At 46.1% G+C, this 16830-nt stretch overlaps 1 protein-coding gene across 1 annotated transcript in view; it reads left to right on the top strand.

Moving 5' to 3' along the window:
• Positions 1-16830, top strand: part of SORCS1 (sortilin related VPS10 domain containing receptor 1) — a 400088-nt gene that overhangs the window by 328289 nt on the left and 54969 nt on the right. The window contains 5 exon segments of the mRNA XM_075258641.1: positions 477-584; positions 935-1052; positions 6224-6354; positions 10312-10425; positions 11472-11643. Of these exon segments, the coding sequence (XP_075114742.1) occupies positions 477-584; positions 935-1052; positions 6224-6354; positions 10312-10425; positions 11472-11643 (643 nt within the window).

Genomic DNA, 16830 nt, shown 5'->3' on the forward strand with positions numbered 1-16830 from the left:
CTGCGGGGGTTCATCTCAGGTGGGATTTTGGTCACGTGACTGCTACACCACAAACTTGCATCCTTTATGACGGTCTACCTGCTGCATTGTGTGGCGGTATAATGAATCTGGCTATAGCGGAGGCAAATAAATAATATACAAGTGAAGGCTTTGTAAAATCTTATATCTGTGCGGGTCACAAACCGTTCTGCCAGAAGGGAGGAGGGGAATGAGAACACAATTTGTGAGAAGGCTCCAGTTTCTCCCGGATTACTCAGCATTGTACAGACCATGACAAGGTGCTATGTAATGTTACTTTGTATCTGTTACTGTGTTACATTGTCAGGTATTAATGATCTTATACTCCGTACAGTAAATTGGACTCTGGTTTTCAAAATACAAGAATATTGTTCACCAAGGTTTCTAATCATTCCAAATATTCCATATTGGTCTTGAACATCGAGTCTCGCAACTTCATACCTTGATTCTCGTTGCAGGCTTAGTTTTGATGCAGGAAGATCCTGGAGCAAGTACACCTTCACCTCCAATCCTCTCTTTGTGGACGGTGTGTTAGGAGAGCCAGGAGAAGAGACGCTGATCATGACGTAAGTTTGCAGAAATTTCACCATTTCATGGTACCGGCCGTGTTGCTGCCCCCTGGGGGTCTTTAGTGGTCGCTATGACAAGGATTGGCCCCTGTGAAATGTTTTCTTTAGGGTGAGATATAACTTTTGTATCACTTGTACTTTCTATTCTTCGTGTTCTCTTTTGACTCATTTTTGCCTATTTTTGATCTTGTCACTCGCTCCTTGTGTCAGCCGTCATCATCGTCTGCTCTATTTTAGTAAACCTTAAGGTGTCACATAGAGAAAGAACATATGTCCCTGTCTTTGTGGTATTTCTGACTCTATAAATATCGTTCTCTACCTTCACATTTATATGTCTCTTCCTGCAGAGTCTTTGGGCACTTTGGGCACCGCTCAGAGTGGCAGCTGGTAAAGGTGGACTACAAGTCAATCTTTGACAGACGTTGCAATCCTGAAGATTACCTACCCTGGCAGCTTCATAGTCAGGTATGGACCATACCAAGTAATGGGGTGTAGAAGAAGGGGGTGCAGAAGTCGCAATCACCCAAGGTCCATGAGTCCTGAGGGACCTCAAAATCCCCTGTACCCATGTAAGAAGACACCGCTATTACAGTAGTGGTACATCGGGGCTATGAAATGCCCTGGCTATAGTGGTGACGCACCGAACTACAGAATGAAGTTGGGGCCTCCATTCAACTGGGGTGCAAAACACCCCCACTCTTGAAATAAATGGAGTAACCAGTCAGACCCCCACTATTACTATTAGCTAACTACCCCCTATTCTATGGATAGGCATTAACTCGTGACCATATCACTCTTGTCACCATGTCAAACTGGATTGGGTTAGGGTTGCATTTAGGAAAGCCATAGTAACTTAGCCACTTGCGTTGCGTCAGAGCAGAACCCAGCAGACCACACAGCCTACAACCCCCTACTCGATCCATACCAAGGCCAACCTACTTCTAGCCAGTCCATTCTGAATTTACCGGGACAGGCTCATGGTTGTGGTCGGGTACAGAAGAGAGGGGGGATTTAGGGATCCTCCGAGTCCTATTATCTGCCTATTACAGAATGTGAAGACTTTATAACACAGACCTTCTCTATATATAAATTCTAAGTTAACCAAACCACAGCGCGACAATCCCTCCAGATTCCGGATTCATCGTTATCATGGTATAATAGTATAATTATCGCCCTTCTCGCTCCTCGCCTACCCTCACTACATACATTAATGATTCCCAAGTCTCTACCAATCCTCCCGGGAAGGAATACAGGGAATAAAGTAAATTTATCATTATGAGAAATACCAGCCCTATAGACGAAGTCTCGGAGGAGACGGGAGATAAAGATACCGCGATTAGAGGCACGGCGAGGGTCTTAGCTGCGGTTATGGGGTGAGCAGAGGGTCCTGCGGGACTGTAGCTATAGAAAGTACTGAAGAGGACGGCCGAGGAGTCAGGAGATGTCCTATTTATTTTCTATGGTCACGTAGACGCCACTTATTAGTATGTTTAATAGTACATGTGGTCAATGTGACCGCCATCTGTGACGGGCAGCCAGGCATCTTCTATAATGACCAGGAGTGGAGGAATCCCTGATCCTGACACCTAATGCTCAGCAACCAGTATGGGTTGACTAAGGCTGACCAGTTCTAAGTTAGTTACACATACAATGAAACCTCCTCGAGACGACCACCCAAAATTCTATTTTTGGCCGTGTCCTCTTCACTGTCGTAGCTTTGGTCGTGTCCTCTTCACTGTTGGTCGTAGCTTTGGCCGTGTCCTCTTCACTGTTGGTCGTAGCTTTGGCCATGTCCTCTTCACTGTTGGTCGTAGCTTTGGCCGTGTCTTCTTCACTGTTGGTCGTAGCTTTGGCCATGTCCTCTTCACTGTTGGTCGTAGCTTTGGCCGTGTCTTCTTCACTGTTGGTCGTAGCTTTGGCCATGTCTTCTTCACTGTTGGTCTTAGCTTTGGCCGTGTCCTCTTCACTGTTGGTCGTAGCTTTGGCCGTGTCCTCTTCACTGTTGGTCGTAGCTTTGGCCGAGTCCTCTTCACTGTTGGTCGTAGCTTTGGCCGTGTCTTCTTCACTGTTGGTCGTAGCTTTGGCCATGTCCTCTTCACTGTTGGTCGTAGCTTTGGCCGTGTCCTCTTCATTGTTGGTCGTAGCTTTGGCCGTGTCCTCTTCACTGTCGGTCGTAGCGTTGTACTTTTCTGTTACAATGTTATTATTAGAATATACAGACATAGCTAGATCAATACATATGTATAATACAAAGGTGCAACACGAAGCAGCAACCTCTCTATGTGTTACTTATCTAGAAAAGTGATAGGTTGGTGGGCGTTCAACATCTTGAGCAAAACCTGGGTCTGTCGCTTCTATCTACGTCTTCAAGTTTCAGTTAGTTTCTTGGTAACTAGCGATTAAATAAACTTATAGCCAATGAATAGAGCAGGTAGAGAAAGAATCAGAACGTGAGGGGAGGTCAGGGTGGACGGGTGGCAGGTTCTTCTGATAGATACATTGTGGCAGTGGAGAGGAATATCGAGAATCTTCCCAGTAATCCACAAATCTGTTGCTCCTTTGTTAGCTGTGAGTAAATATTTGTTGATATGTGAAATTGTTATTGACTTTTCTAATAATTTCTTTAGTCGTGGGGAGAACTGGGGAGGTGAAGATAAGATAGTGAAGTTATTAAAGATAAGATAGCCGTGAAACTATGACAACACACCAAGGAGACCAATTCGGGGAACAGATTAAGAGATATTTGGACAACATGGTAGAACAGAGTAAAGACAGATAATCCTATGGGTTTTATGAATGGGCACTGGTAGCCCAACACGTGATCGCTGAGGCCTGTGATTGGCTGCTGAGGTCACCCAAACCACTTCAATTCTGGCCTCGTCATTGCTGGAACAAAATGGGGGAAACAGAAGACCAAGGACCAAGTAATCCTATTGATCTACCAGACATTGCACTTGCCTATTTTTGGCTAGTGTTGTTCCTGTTGAGATATTTCCAGGAAATTTGTTCTAAACTGAACCAGAAGGCATCTAATATCTTTATATTATTCTTCTGTGGTCCTTATTTGTCCACCATCACACTATGTCTTGAGTTGTGTTTGGAGAAGGCCAAAGAAGTTGGGAATGCCACTGGGTTACATGTCATACCTGTCTACGTGGCCTACCCTGGTCATGCTGTAGACTGGGCTCTTCTTCCCAAAGAGGCCAATGGACCCCCCAAGCAGTAAAGTGAACCAAGCCTTTGCTTTCCCGGGACAGCCGTCATTCAAATTTTATCTTCCTTAATGTTCAACCCATAACTTTTATGGCCCTGCATCGGTTCTCATCTTCCCGCAGGCTATAAAATCCAGTACACACTGTCTTTTTACCTTCTGTCTCATCTCCTTTTATGTCCCGGGATTGTAACCAACATGCACGCACCCAAATGAGCATTTTATATGACCCCATAAAAGCGATAACGGGAATAAAAACAAAAAAAAATGATTTTCGTGCTTGAACGATTCAATTCTGCGGAGACTGCAGCCTATCGAGGACCAGCCATCGCTACGTAGATCCCTTCTCGAATACCTTCAACTCGTGACACTTGAATGTCCCAAAAACTTTGCCTCCTCCTCGCCATCGATGGCGCGAGTTCTTCAGCTTTCCCATTGTGACATCTCGACACCGGCTCTATAGAAGCTCCCAACATTCACCATGATTATTATATTTTGTATCTCTTCACCGGAGCCGGGAGAAGATTATTTTTTTTTTCCCCCGTGTCCTATTTTTGCCTTGTGTTCAGTCTAGCAATCGCTGACATGAACATGCTGAAGAGGAGCAGGACTTGTCAGCGTTTGATTGCGAGTTGTCAGCTGCCAGAGGCTAGCGTCAGACCGAATATTGTAGCGGCTGGCATTGATGGATTGGAGTGGCGCCTTATAAATAACAAAGTGGATTCATGTCACATTTTGAAGATTTTTTAATAGGAAACTTTTACATGTAAAATCGTGTCTAACTCACCGGGGGCTCGCCACTGCCCGGCTCGCCTGTCTTGTTAACCTCGACTACTTGGGGAGGAGGAAAGAAGAAAAAAAGTTGAAAGTTATTTACAGTTTTTAAAAGGCCAAACAAGTGCGATGAGTCTGCAGATAGCTCAGCCCTGGACGCTCTTCATACATAGTCAGGAGGAGATTACGGGGCGTAAATCAACCCTACACAAAGATGAGCGGCGTCTCAAAGACAAATTCCTGCTGGAAAGGACGAGGAGGAAATATGAGCCGGGTGGCAATTTAGATCCTGCAAGAGTTATAGCGCCAAGCTGAAGTCCATTATTGCACGCCTGGTAAAACGGTGAACTATGGCGGCCCCGCTCAATGGCTGCCCGCGTGATTTACTGTAAATATATACACAAAGCCACTTCCGATGCGGCAATAAGTCAAGTCCCATCTGATTAACTCATCTAACAAATGTGAGAGCTTAAGAACAAGGACATCACATGTCCATCAGGAGCCCCGGGATGGCGCTCGGATTTAGGCGGTGCTGCCGGACTGTTCTTAAAGGGAACCAAGTGGAAATGTCAGGGCGTAGTCCAGGAGTGGTAATGGAGGGTCCTAAAGAAGTGACCCCCAATGGAGGGTGGAGTCATCTGTGTGTCATGTAGTTCCCAAAGAAGTGACCCCCCAATGGAGGGTGGAGTCAACTGTGTGTCATGTAGTTCCCAAAGAAGTGACCGCCCCAATGGAGGGTGGAGTCAACTGTGTGTCATGTAGTTCCCAAAGAAGTGACCGCCCCAATGGAGGATGGAGTCAACTGTGTGTCATGTAGTTCCCAAAGAAGTGACCCCCCAATGGAGGATGGAGTCAACTGTGTGTCATGTAGTTTCCAAAGAAGTGACCCCCCAATGGAGGGTGGAGTCAACTGTGTGTCATGTAGTTCCCAAAGAAGTGACCCCCCCCAATGGAGGGTGGAGTCAACTGTGTATAATGTAGTCCCCAAAGAAGTGACCCCCCAATGGAGGGTGGAGTCAACTGTGTGTCATGTAGTCCCCAAAGAAGTGACCCCCCAATGGAGGGGGTCGTGTAGTCCCTTGTAGCTCTGCTAGATGACATAAGGGAGGGACCTGGTGACTATTTTATGATCTTCACATCATCTTCTGGAGAACTGGCCTACATGTTTTGCAACATATTAATTTTGCATTTTAATCACTTTTTCTGCCTTGCCCACAAGGGCGGGGTTTACAAGTAAAGGAGGTGGGGCTTAAAATGCAACAGCTTATGTCCAAATTGCTCCAAAATTCTAGTGCACATTTGTCGCAAAGTAAAAAAACCACAGCCAGAAACTGTGCCAAGTGTATCCCTAGGTTGCATTTTCTATTGCAGTAAATGGGGCTGAGCTGCAATACCCTACACAACCTGTGGCCTAGTGGGGTGCTGTTTTTGGAGCCATGTTTTTCTAGTCGGGTCCAACCCCTTTCAGTACAAGTCCGACCACCGTTCATCAGAAATCACTGATTCTATAAACACGTATCAAACCTTAGGCACATGGCGGGGGGATTGCATCAGAAACCGCTCTATATGACGACGTTCTTCCACCTTTATGTCCTATTATTACACTGTTTGCTTTATGTTAGGATTTGTGACGTTCTGTCTTCTCCACCAGGGGGAGGCCTGTATTATGGGTGCAAAGAGAACCTACATGAAGCGGAGGTCAGAAAGGAAGTGCATGCAGGGGAAGTACGCCGGCGCCATGTCATCCGAGCCGTGTGTCTGCACCGAGGCCGACTTCGAATGGTGAGTTTCATACGAGTGTGTCAGTGCAAGAAAAAGTGATCAATGGCTATATACTGGACCCCCTGGTGAGGCAAGATCATGTGATGTCTTATCAAACCAGGCAGATGATGGGGAGTCAGCAATGGGGGTGCTCATCACAGGTAACACGTCCAAAGCTAAGGCAGCGCCACCTACTGGAAGGGTACACACAAAAATGGCTTGTAGAATAGTGTTCCAATCATACCACTATTAAAGCGATCATCCATGGCATAGAAATCCACAGGATAGGTCATCAGTATCAGATCCGTCAGGATCCGACACCCCAACCCCTCACCAATCAGCTGTTTCATCCACCTGGAAACGATTTTCAGGCCATATTTTGTGATTTGGCCGCCAATTCGCATCTGTTCAGTCTAAAATAGCTGTGAAACTGCAGAAGTACCACACAATATTATTTGGTTGACTTGTCGAAGATTTGATGTTGTGTAATCATGGTGGTGGTTTAGCCCAATCTCCTAGTGGTGGTTTAGCCCAATCTCCTAGTGGTGGTTTAGCCCAATCTCCTAGTGGGTGGTTTAGCCCAATCTCCTAGTGGTGGTTTAGCCCAATCTCCTAGTGGTGGTTTAGCCCAATCTCCTAGTGGTGGTTTAGCCCAATCTCCTAGTGGGTGGTTTAGCCCAATCTCCTAGTGAGTGGTTTAGCCCAATCTCCTAGTGGGTGATTTAGCCCAATCTCCTAGTGGGTGGTTTAGCCCAATCTCCTAGTGGGTGGTTTTGCCCAATCTCCTAGTGGGTGGTTTAGCCCAATCTCCTAGTGATGGTTTAGCCCAATCTCCTAGTGGTGGTTTAATCCAATCTCCTAGTGGGTGGTTTAGCCCAATCTCCTAGTGGTGGTTTAGCCCAATCTCCTAGTGGTGGTTTAGCCCAATCTCCTAGTGGTGGTTTAGCCCAATCTCCTATTGGGTGGTTTAACCCAATCTCCTAGTGGTGGCTTAGCCCAATCTCCTAGTGGGTGCTTCAGCCCAATCTCCTAGTGGGTGCTTTAGCCCAATCTCCTAGTGGGTGGTTTAGCCTAATCTCCTAATGGGTGGTTTAGTCCAATCTTCTAGTGGGTGGTTTAGCCCAATCTCCTAGTGGGTGCTTTAGCCCAATCTCCTAGTGGGTGGTTTAGCCTAATCTCCTAATGGGTGGTTTAGTCCAATCTTCTAGTGGGTGGTTTAGCCCAATCTCCTAGTGGGTGGTTTAGCCCAATCTCCTAGTGTTGGTTTAATCCAATCTCCTAGAGGGTGGTTTAGCCCAATCTCCTATTGGGTGGTTTAACCCAATCTCCTAGTGGTGGCTTAGCCCAATCTCCTAGTGGGTGCTTCAGCCCAATCTCCTAGTGGGTGCTTTAGCCCAATCTCCTAGTGGGTGGTTTAGCCTAATCTCCTAATGGGTGGTTTAGTCCAATCTTCTAGTGGGTGGTTTAGCCCAATCTCCTAGTGGGTGCTTTAGCCCAATCTCCTAGTGGGTGGTTTAGCCTAATCTCCTAATGGGTGGTTTAGTCCAATCTTCTAGTGGGTGGTTTAGCCCAATCTCCTAGTGGGTGGTTTAGCCCAATCTCCTAGTGTTGGTTTAATCCAATCTCCTAGAGGGTGGTTTAGCCCAATCTCCTAGAGGGTGGTTTTCCCAATCTCCTAGTGGGTGGTTTTGCCCAATCTCCTAGTGGGTGGTTTAGCCCAATCTCCTAGTGATGGTTTAGCCCAATCTCCTAGTGGTGGTTTAATCCAATCTCCTAGTGGTGGTTTAGCCCAATCTCCTAGTGGTGGTTTAGCCCAATCTCCTAGTGGGTGGTTTAACTCAATCTCCTAGTGGTGGCTTAGCCCAATCTCCTAGTGGGTGCTTTAGCCTAATCTCCTAGTGGGTGGTTTAGTCCAATCTTCTAGTGGGTGGTTTAGCCCAATCTCCTAGTGGGTGGTTTAGCCCAATCTCCTAGTGGGTGGTTTAGCCCAATCTTCTAGTGGTGGTTTAGCCCAATCTCCTAGTGGTGGTTTAGCCCAATCTCCTAGTGGTGGTTTAGCCCAATCTCCTAGTGGGTGGTATAGTCCAATCTCCTAGTGGTGGTATAGTCCAATCTCCTAGTGGTGGTATAGTCCAATCTCCTAGTGGTGGTATAGCCCAATCTCCTAGTGGGTGGATTAGCCCAATCTCCTAGTGGGTGGTTTAGCCCAATCTAATGAAGATTCTACCTAAATTGCCCAATAATAATGCCATATAGGACCCCCATAGACCACCAAACCCTAGTGGGGTGACGGAGACCCTGGGAGAATTAAGTTTCACCTCCCGGGGGTGCTATTGAGTCAAACAATCGTCATGATAAAGATGTAGAAATAAGAGTATTGGGAAGCTGGAGATGCAGGATTATAAACTATCACTATACTATATGTGTGATATATGTTCTAGCTGAGACACAGGCTATAAGATTCTTGAGATGGATTGGTCCGGAGTCTTAGTCCCATCTCTCAGACTGGTCAGCGACTACACTCCACATCTCACTGTACAGTATAAATCTCTACAATACTGAACAGGACGTTTAAAACAAGAACATCACATTGAGGAGTGACGATAAATCCTACAGAGACGCCATGTCTGCTAATATCCTATTTCTATCTGCGCCAATAAATCCCCTTTAAATCAAGATGTAGAGCGGAGATCTCATGGAGACGGAATACAAGATGTAGCATTAAGGTGACGGACGTCCCGGGCATTAATAACAGCTAAGAAGAGAGTTGTATTAGAGGGGATTGTCTCACCCATGTGTCAGGAGACGTCAGCGCCAACACAAGGAGAGGACGGGCGGGGGGGAAAGGACTTCTGGACGGGCGGGGGAAGGGCAGCTATGTAGTAGGTATGTCTGTCTATGTATGACCTTCTTTAGGCGATATAATGGTTGACACTCTTAGAGGTCTCATAGATGACCTCCTTGGGATGACTTAGTGCCCCCAGGTTTAACCCCTTCAGTATCTTAGAGATGGCCGTTTGAGGGCAATTATTCCTCTTAATGCCCTCAGATTTAACCCCCCGATGATCCCTACATAGAAAACTTTCTTGTATCCGCCTTTAATACCGGATCTTGTAACATCGAGCATCAAACGTGAAGTTTCAGGAGAGATAACCGCGTTAGTATAATCGCCTTCCATTCCATTGTTTCTGTGTATCATCTGAAGTCTATCAAATCAGCGGTGAATTAAAGGTATCCCGTACGCCGCGCTTTCTGGTGTTGAATGTAATTTGAGAAATAAAATCTTGTGTTGCGCTCCCTCCAGCAGTCTGCAGACACTTACCAGTACGGCGCGCTCTGACAATGATATTATTAGCTCCCCCGGGCTCAGCCTTACCGAGAGAGAGATTCTTGCTTTAGTAATTTGTCGATAAATGCTATTATACAGACTGCCGGGCTGAACGCTCCGATTCACTCGGCCTCGCTACTTTAAGGGAAACTTTTCAACTTTTGTACAAGTTTGGAGTTCTAATTTGATGCAAATCTTAAAGGGACTTTGACAATCGACTTAAGGAATAGTGAGGATGTTCTCGTACTGAAGCTTATGCCACTGGGGGAGGGGGACACACCGAACCCTGGAGTCTCTCAGACAGCACTGACCAACCCCGGGATACTATGAAGCTATTATTGTGGTGCGGAGCGCTATACATCCCATATAACCATAAGGATCTTAGGAAAGACAAGATGGCGGCCTCAGTATATCAGGATACTCTGTCACGAGATGTCTATCCTATAATGATCAATTAAATTAATTAAACCAAATTTGAGCAAGTCAACGGTGGACACATCTGCATATGAGGATATAGTAACAGAAATGACCACATGTCAAATGATAAGCGCTAAAATGGAATCGGCCAAACACATTTTTGGATACAGTTTTGATAAACGGATAAAGTGTTTCTTTCCTTGTTCGTAACATTCTTTCCTCTCCGCCCGCAGTGACTATGGCTATGAGCGGCACAGCAATGGCCAGTGCCTACCAGCATTTTGGTACAACCCATCGTCCTTGTCTAAGGACTGCAGCCTCGGGCAAAGTTACCTAAACAGCACCGGGTAGGTAAAACTCATTACATATCTCATTATTCACTGGCCATTGGGTGGGTCATAAAATTGACCATCCTCCTTACCCTCCCATATGAATGTATGAATCTTAGTTTTGTGACTGCTGTTAACCAGGACGTGTCGACCAGTCATGAAGTCATACGGCCACGTTAAGCAGATATAGATTCTACGGTTCAGAACCGTCAAAGACAATGCCCAGCTCCAGTATAGTAAATGTGTAACAGACTACAAACAAAGCTTTGGTAGTCTGACTTCATTGTAGCGAATTAAATTGAATTTGAATTTTGGATTGAACCATTTCCATTTTGTCCAAATTTCTATAAAAAAATAAAAATTGATTCTGGTGAACCAAAAACTGTTGGGATTCATTTTGAACTAAACACTCCAAAAAGTTGACTTTGCTCTCAGTTTTTGAAATGATGTCATGAACTGATGACCGTCATCGATCTAGTTCCTGTGACCAGGACCAGATCTGAATCAGCCAATGAGAGCTGTAAGCTGCAATCATGTGGTCCACGAAGGACACATCACTGAGGCTAGTGATCGGGGGTAACCTCCCATAGGATATCTTATATCAGCCAATGAGAGCTGTGGTCCACAAGGTTACCGATCACTGAGGCTATTAGGTCATTGACCTAGTTTCAGTGATCGGGGATAACCTCCCATAGGATATCTTATATCAGACAATGACCGCTGTAATCCAGTGGGAAGTCACTTTTGGTCAATGATCTAGTTTCTTGATCGAGGATTTACATGATCGAAACCAGCCAATGACAAGGTCACTTGGCCACTTGGAATTTTCAATATGATACAATGTTTAAAAAAAAATCCAATTCTCACCATTTATGGGCAATTGGGGTAAATTTGAGTGAATCTGACCCAGAACGTCTTCCAGGCGATGTCTCTTCTCGAAGTCCCAAGTTTTAAGGGAAAGTCTCTTGGAGAGGTGGAAGGTCTGACCATGTTTGGGTCTTCTCAGCTGGATAGACATGTATAGTTTGTATCTTCATGTATTCTACTACTTTATGTTGTTTCAGTTATAGAAAGGTTGTATCCAACAACTGTACAGATGGTGTCAGAGAACAATACACGGCCAAACCTCAGCAGTGCCCCGGGAAAGCTCCGCGAGGTCTCCGAGTCACAACATTGGATGGGAAGCTGACGGCAGAGCAAGGGCACAATGTCACGTTTTTGCTACAATTAGAAGAGGTATGGACTAATACAGAGTGCGGCGATGATCCACTATCTCTTGTCACGGGGGTCTCCAGTGCACCCCAAATTCATTGCACCTTTTCCTATTGAGTCAGATCTTCATGTGACCTAGGCAGCACCAGAGATGAGATCTGCACTAAGACTCCCTCAGTGGTCCCTTTCAGGGGTTATACAGGATTAGCAAACCATGCCTTTTACTTCCATAGGTTATGTCTGGTAATATAGATACATTGTGAATGAGACGAAGCTGCAATACCTATCACAGCCTGTGGTCTAGTGTGGCACTGTCTCTGGACAAAGCAGGTTATCTCACATTCCAGATTTCCTGTTTTTTTTTAAATCTTTATTTTTTTTCAGGAAACAGCACCGCCTTTGGCAAAGTGGCTGTGTCTGGTACTGCAGCTCACCATGATCCAAACACCAGTCGCAGCCTATGTTTTATATTGAAGTTCCCCTTTAAGTGTAAGACTAAGACGGAGAGTTACTGTAGGGCCGAATTCTACGGCAGATTTCCCAGAATTCTTTGCATATGTAATTGCTCGCTTCTGATTAATCCTCTTGTCATTGTAATTATTAACCATTACCGTCCAGTGACAGCGAGTTCATTTACCGCAGGTCCTGGCCGTGGTCATTGGGAATATAAAAATGGATGGATCCAGAATTACATAAGACAAGTGAAATAAGGCCCCGCGAGGCGCCGTACGTGATGTGGCGTGTGCGGGGGAGGGGGCCGCATTGTCCGCACAGCTGTTATTTATCCCGCCAGACTCTCTAATCAATGACCAATTACTGGACTGAGAAATAGTAGCCTGAGATAACCAATTATGTAGCCCAGGGAATTAAGATTAATGCGAATACAGACGCAGATTAATATTTGTGTAAGGAGAGCTGAGTCCGCAGCTCCGGAGACACAAGCGACAGAATCATGGAAAATAGGACACGGAAGGAGGATGAGGAGGAACGCTTAAAGGGATAGTACAGGGTTTACTTCCCAGAAACAGCGCCATGTCTGTTCAAAGGTTGGAATTGCAGGTTGGATGTCTCAATCTAGGAAAATAGAAGATCCCCGACCTCGAAATAAGACTGAAATGAAGGCTGACACTCGGGGTACAGGATAATGACAGGCTGATACTCGGGGTACAGGATAATGACAGGCTGATACTCGGGGTACAGGATAATGACAGGCTGATACTTGGGGTACAGGATAATGACAGGCTGATACTTGGGGTACAGGATAATGACAGGCTGATACTTGGGGTACAGGATAATGACAGGCTGATACTCGGGGTACAGGATAATGACAGGCTGATACTCGGGGTACAGGATAATGACAGGCTGATACTCGGGGTACAGGATAATGACAGGCTGATACTTGGGGTACAGGATAATGACAGGCTGATACTCGGGGTACAGGATAATGACAGGCTGATACTTGGGGTACAGGATAATGACAGGCTGATACTCGGGGTACAGGATAATGACAGGCTGATACTCGGGGTACAGGATAATGACAGGCTGATACTTGGGGTACGGGATAATGACAGGCTGATACTTGGGGTACAGGATAATGACAGGCTGATACTCGGGGTACAGGATAGTGACAGGCTGATACTTGGGGTACAGGGTAATGACAGGCTGATACTTGGGGTACAGGATAATGACAGGCTGATACTCGGGGTACAGGATAATGACAGGCTGATACTTGGGGTACAGGATAATGACAGGCTGATACTTGGGGTACAGGATAATGACAGGCTGATACTCAGGGTACAGGATAATGACAGGCTGATACTCGGGGTACAGGATAATGACAGGCTGATACTCGGGGTACAGGATAATGACAGGCTGATACTTGGGGTACAGGATAATGACAGGCTGATACTTGGGGTACAGGATAATGACAGGCTGATACTTGGGGTACAGGGTAATGACAGGCTGATACTTGGGGTACAGGATAATGACAGGCTGATACTTGGGGTACAGGATAATGACAGGCTGATACTTGGGGTACAGGATAATGACAGGCTGATACTTGGGGTACAGGATAATGATAGGCTGATACTTGGGGTACAGGATAATGACAGGCTGATACTTGGGGTACAGGATAATGACAGGCTGATACTCGGGGTACAGGATAATGACAGGCTGATACTCGGGGTACAGGATAATGACAGGCTGATACTTGGAGTTCAGGATAATGACAGGCTGATACTTGGGGTACAGGATAATGACAGGCTGATACTCGGGGTACGGGATAATGACAGGCTGATACTTGGGGTACAGGATAATGACAGACTGATACTCGGGGTACGGGATAATGACAGGCTGATACTTGGGGTACAGGATAATGACAGGCTGATACTTGGGGTACAGGATAATGACAGGCTGATACTTGGGGTACAGGATAATGACAGGCTGATACTCGGGGTACAGGATAATGACAGACTGATACTCGGGGTACAGGATAATGACAGGCTGATACTTGGGGTACAGGATAATGACAGGCTGATACTTGGGGTACAGGATAATGACAGGCTGATACTTGGGGTACAGGATAATGACAGGCTGATACTTGGGGTACAGGATAATGACAGGCTGATACTTGGGGTACAGGATAATGACAGGCTGATACTCGGGGTACAGGATAATGACAGGCTGATACTTGGGGTACAGGATAATGACAGGCTGATACTCGGGGTACAGGATAATGACAGGCTGATACTTGGGGTACAGGATAATGACAGGCTGATACTTGGGATACAGGATAATGACAGGCTGATACTTGGGGTACGGGATAATGACAGGCTGATACTTGGGGTACAGGATAATGACAGGCTGATACTCGGGGTACAGGATAATGACAGGATGATACTTGGGGTACAGGATAATGACAGACTGATACTCGGGGTACAGGATAATGACAGGCTGATACTTGGGGTACAGGATAATGACAGGCTGATACTTGGGGTACAGGATAATGACAGGATGATACTTGGGGTACAGGATAATGACAGGCTGATACTCGGGGTACAGGATAATGACAGGCTGATACTTGGGGTACAGGATAATGACAGACTGATACTCGGGGTACAGGATAATTACAGGCTGATACTTGGGGTACAGGGTAATGACAGGCTGATACTTGGGGTACAGGATAATGACAGGCTGATACTTGGGGTACAGGATAATGACAGGCTGATACTCCGGGTACAGGATAATGACAGGCTGATACTCGGGGTACAGGATAATGACAGGCTCATACTTGGGGTACAGGGTAATGACAGGCTGACACTCGGGGTACAGGATAATGACAGGCTGATACTTGGGGTACAGGATAATGACAGGCTGATACTCGGGGTACAGGATAATGACAGGCTGATACTTCGGGTACAGGATAATGACAGGCTGATACTTGGGGTACAGGATAATGACAGGCTGACACTTGGGGTACAGGATAATGACAGGCTGATACTTGGGGTACAGGATAATGACAGGCTGATACTCGGGGTACAGGATAGTGACAGGCTGATACTTGGGGTACAGGATAATGACAGGCTGATACTCGGGGTACAGGATAATGACAGGCTGATACTCGGGGTACAGGATAATGACAGGCTGATACTCGGGGTACAGGATAATGACAGGCTGATACTTGGGGTACAGGATAATGACAGGCTGATACTCGGGGTACAGGATAATGACAGGCTGATACTTGGGGTACAGGATAATGACAGGCTGATACTCGGGGTACAGGATAGTGACAGGCTGATACTTGGGGTACAGGGTAATGACAGGCTGATACTCGGGGTACAGGATAATGACAGGCTGATACTTGGGGTACAGGATAATGACAGGCTGATACTTGGGGTACAGGATAATGACAGGCTGATACTCGGGGTACAGGATAATGACAGGCTGATACTTGGGGTACAGGATAATGACAGGCTGACACTCGGGGTACAGGGTAATGACAGGCTGACACTCGGGGTATAGTATAATGACAGGCTGATACTTGGGGTACAGGATAATGACAGGCTGATACTCGGGGTACAGGATAATGACAGGCTCATACTTGGGGTACAGGGTAATGACAGGCTGATACTTGGGGTACAGGGTAATGACAGGCTGATACTTGGGGTACAGGATAATGACAGGCTGACACTCGGGGTACAGGGTAATGACAGGCTGACACTCGGGGTACAGGATAATGACAGGCTGACACTCGGGGTACAAGGTAATAACTCTTCAACACTTGGGGTGTCCTGCTGATATTCTGTACCTCTCTTACTGTCCCCCATATTATATATATGGGGGGGGGGGGGGGGTCCAGTAAGGTCTCATTCACATTCTCTGCTCCAGTTCTCAGAATATCTTAGACTCTTTTCACCACTTCTGCCCCTTCAGACTTCGCTTCTTTTAAGACTTGGAGAAAACATAAAGTTTATTTCTAAAATGACAATTTGGCCTTTTTCAGGAATATTTCAGGTGCCGCGATAATCGATCGTGTTCCAGTAGAAGAAATCTATAATTTTTATGATCAATAAAGAAGTCTCTTTCCCATATCTGCGCTCCAATTAATATACGTGACGCCGGGGGAAGAATAGTCAGTTTTGTTCTTGGCAACCCGTGTGCATAACCAATAATAAAAGCGGGAACTTATTATTTCATATTGACATTCATGCAGAAATCCTTTATTATTTCTGCTGCAAACATATAAAATGTCTCTCTGCATTGCTGCAGCATTAAAAGAGGAGCGCGGGGACCAGGAGGGACGAGGTGAGGATATGATACAAAGCCAGGAGAGGTGACACGGAACCAAGGGAGCCAGATAGGGTATAAAGAGGAGCCGTCCGGGTCTCTGGTATGGTGGCTTCGGTGCACACTGTCCAAAAATTTAGGGTTCAAACTAATTTGCACAAATGGGCTAAAATGATGGCGGCCATGTGCAAGCACTAAAGGGTCAGACAGTGCCCCCTGCAGTCACACCTTGTGATAGCAGATAGTCGGCCATGATGGGTTTAGGTCAGAGATTGTATAAAAGTGAAGGCGTCTATTTGTGGGGAGAGATTAGAGAGATAGGAACGGATATAATACAGTGTGAGGCTTAGTGTTAGGAATGGAGGAGGAGACTTAGATTTAATGGCTGGAGAGAGATAGGAGTCGCCCTGTCTGTCTGGCACATTA

Source organism: Leptodactylus fuscus, chromosome 10, assembly GCF_031893055.1.
Source record: "Leptodactylus fuscus isolate aLepFus1 chromosome 10, aLepFus1.hap2, whole genome shotgun sequence".
Classification (NCBI taxonomy): domain Eukaryota; kingdom Metazoa; phylum Chordata; class Amphibia; order Anura; family Leptodactylidae; genus Leptodactylus; species Leptodactylus fuscus.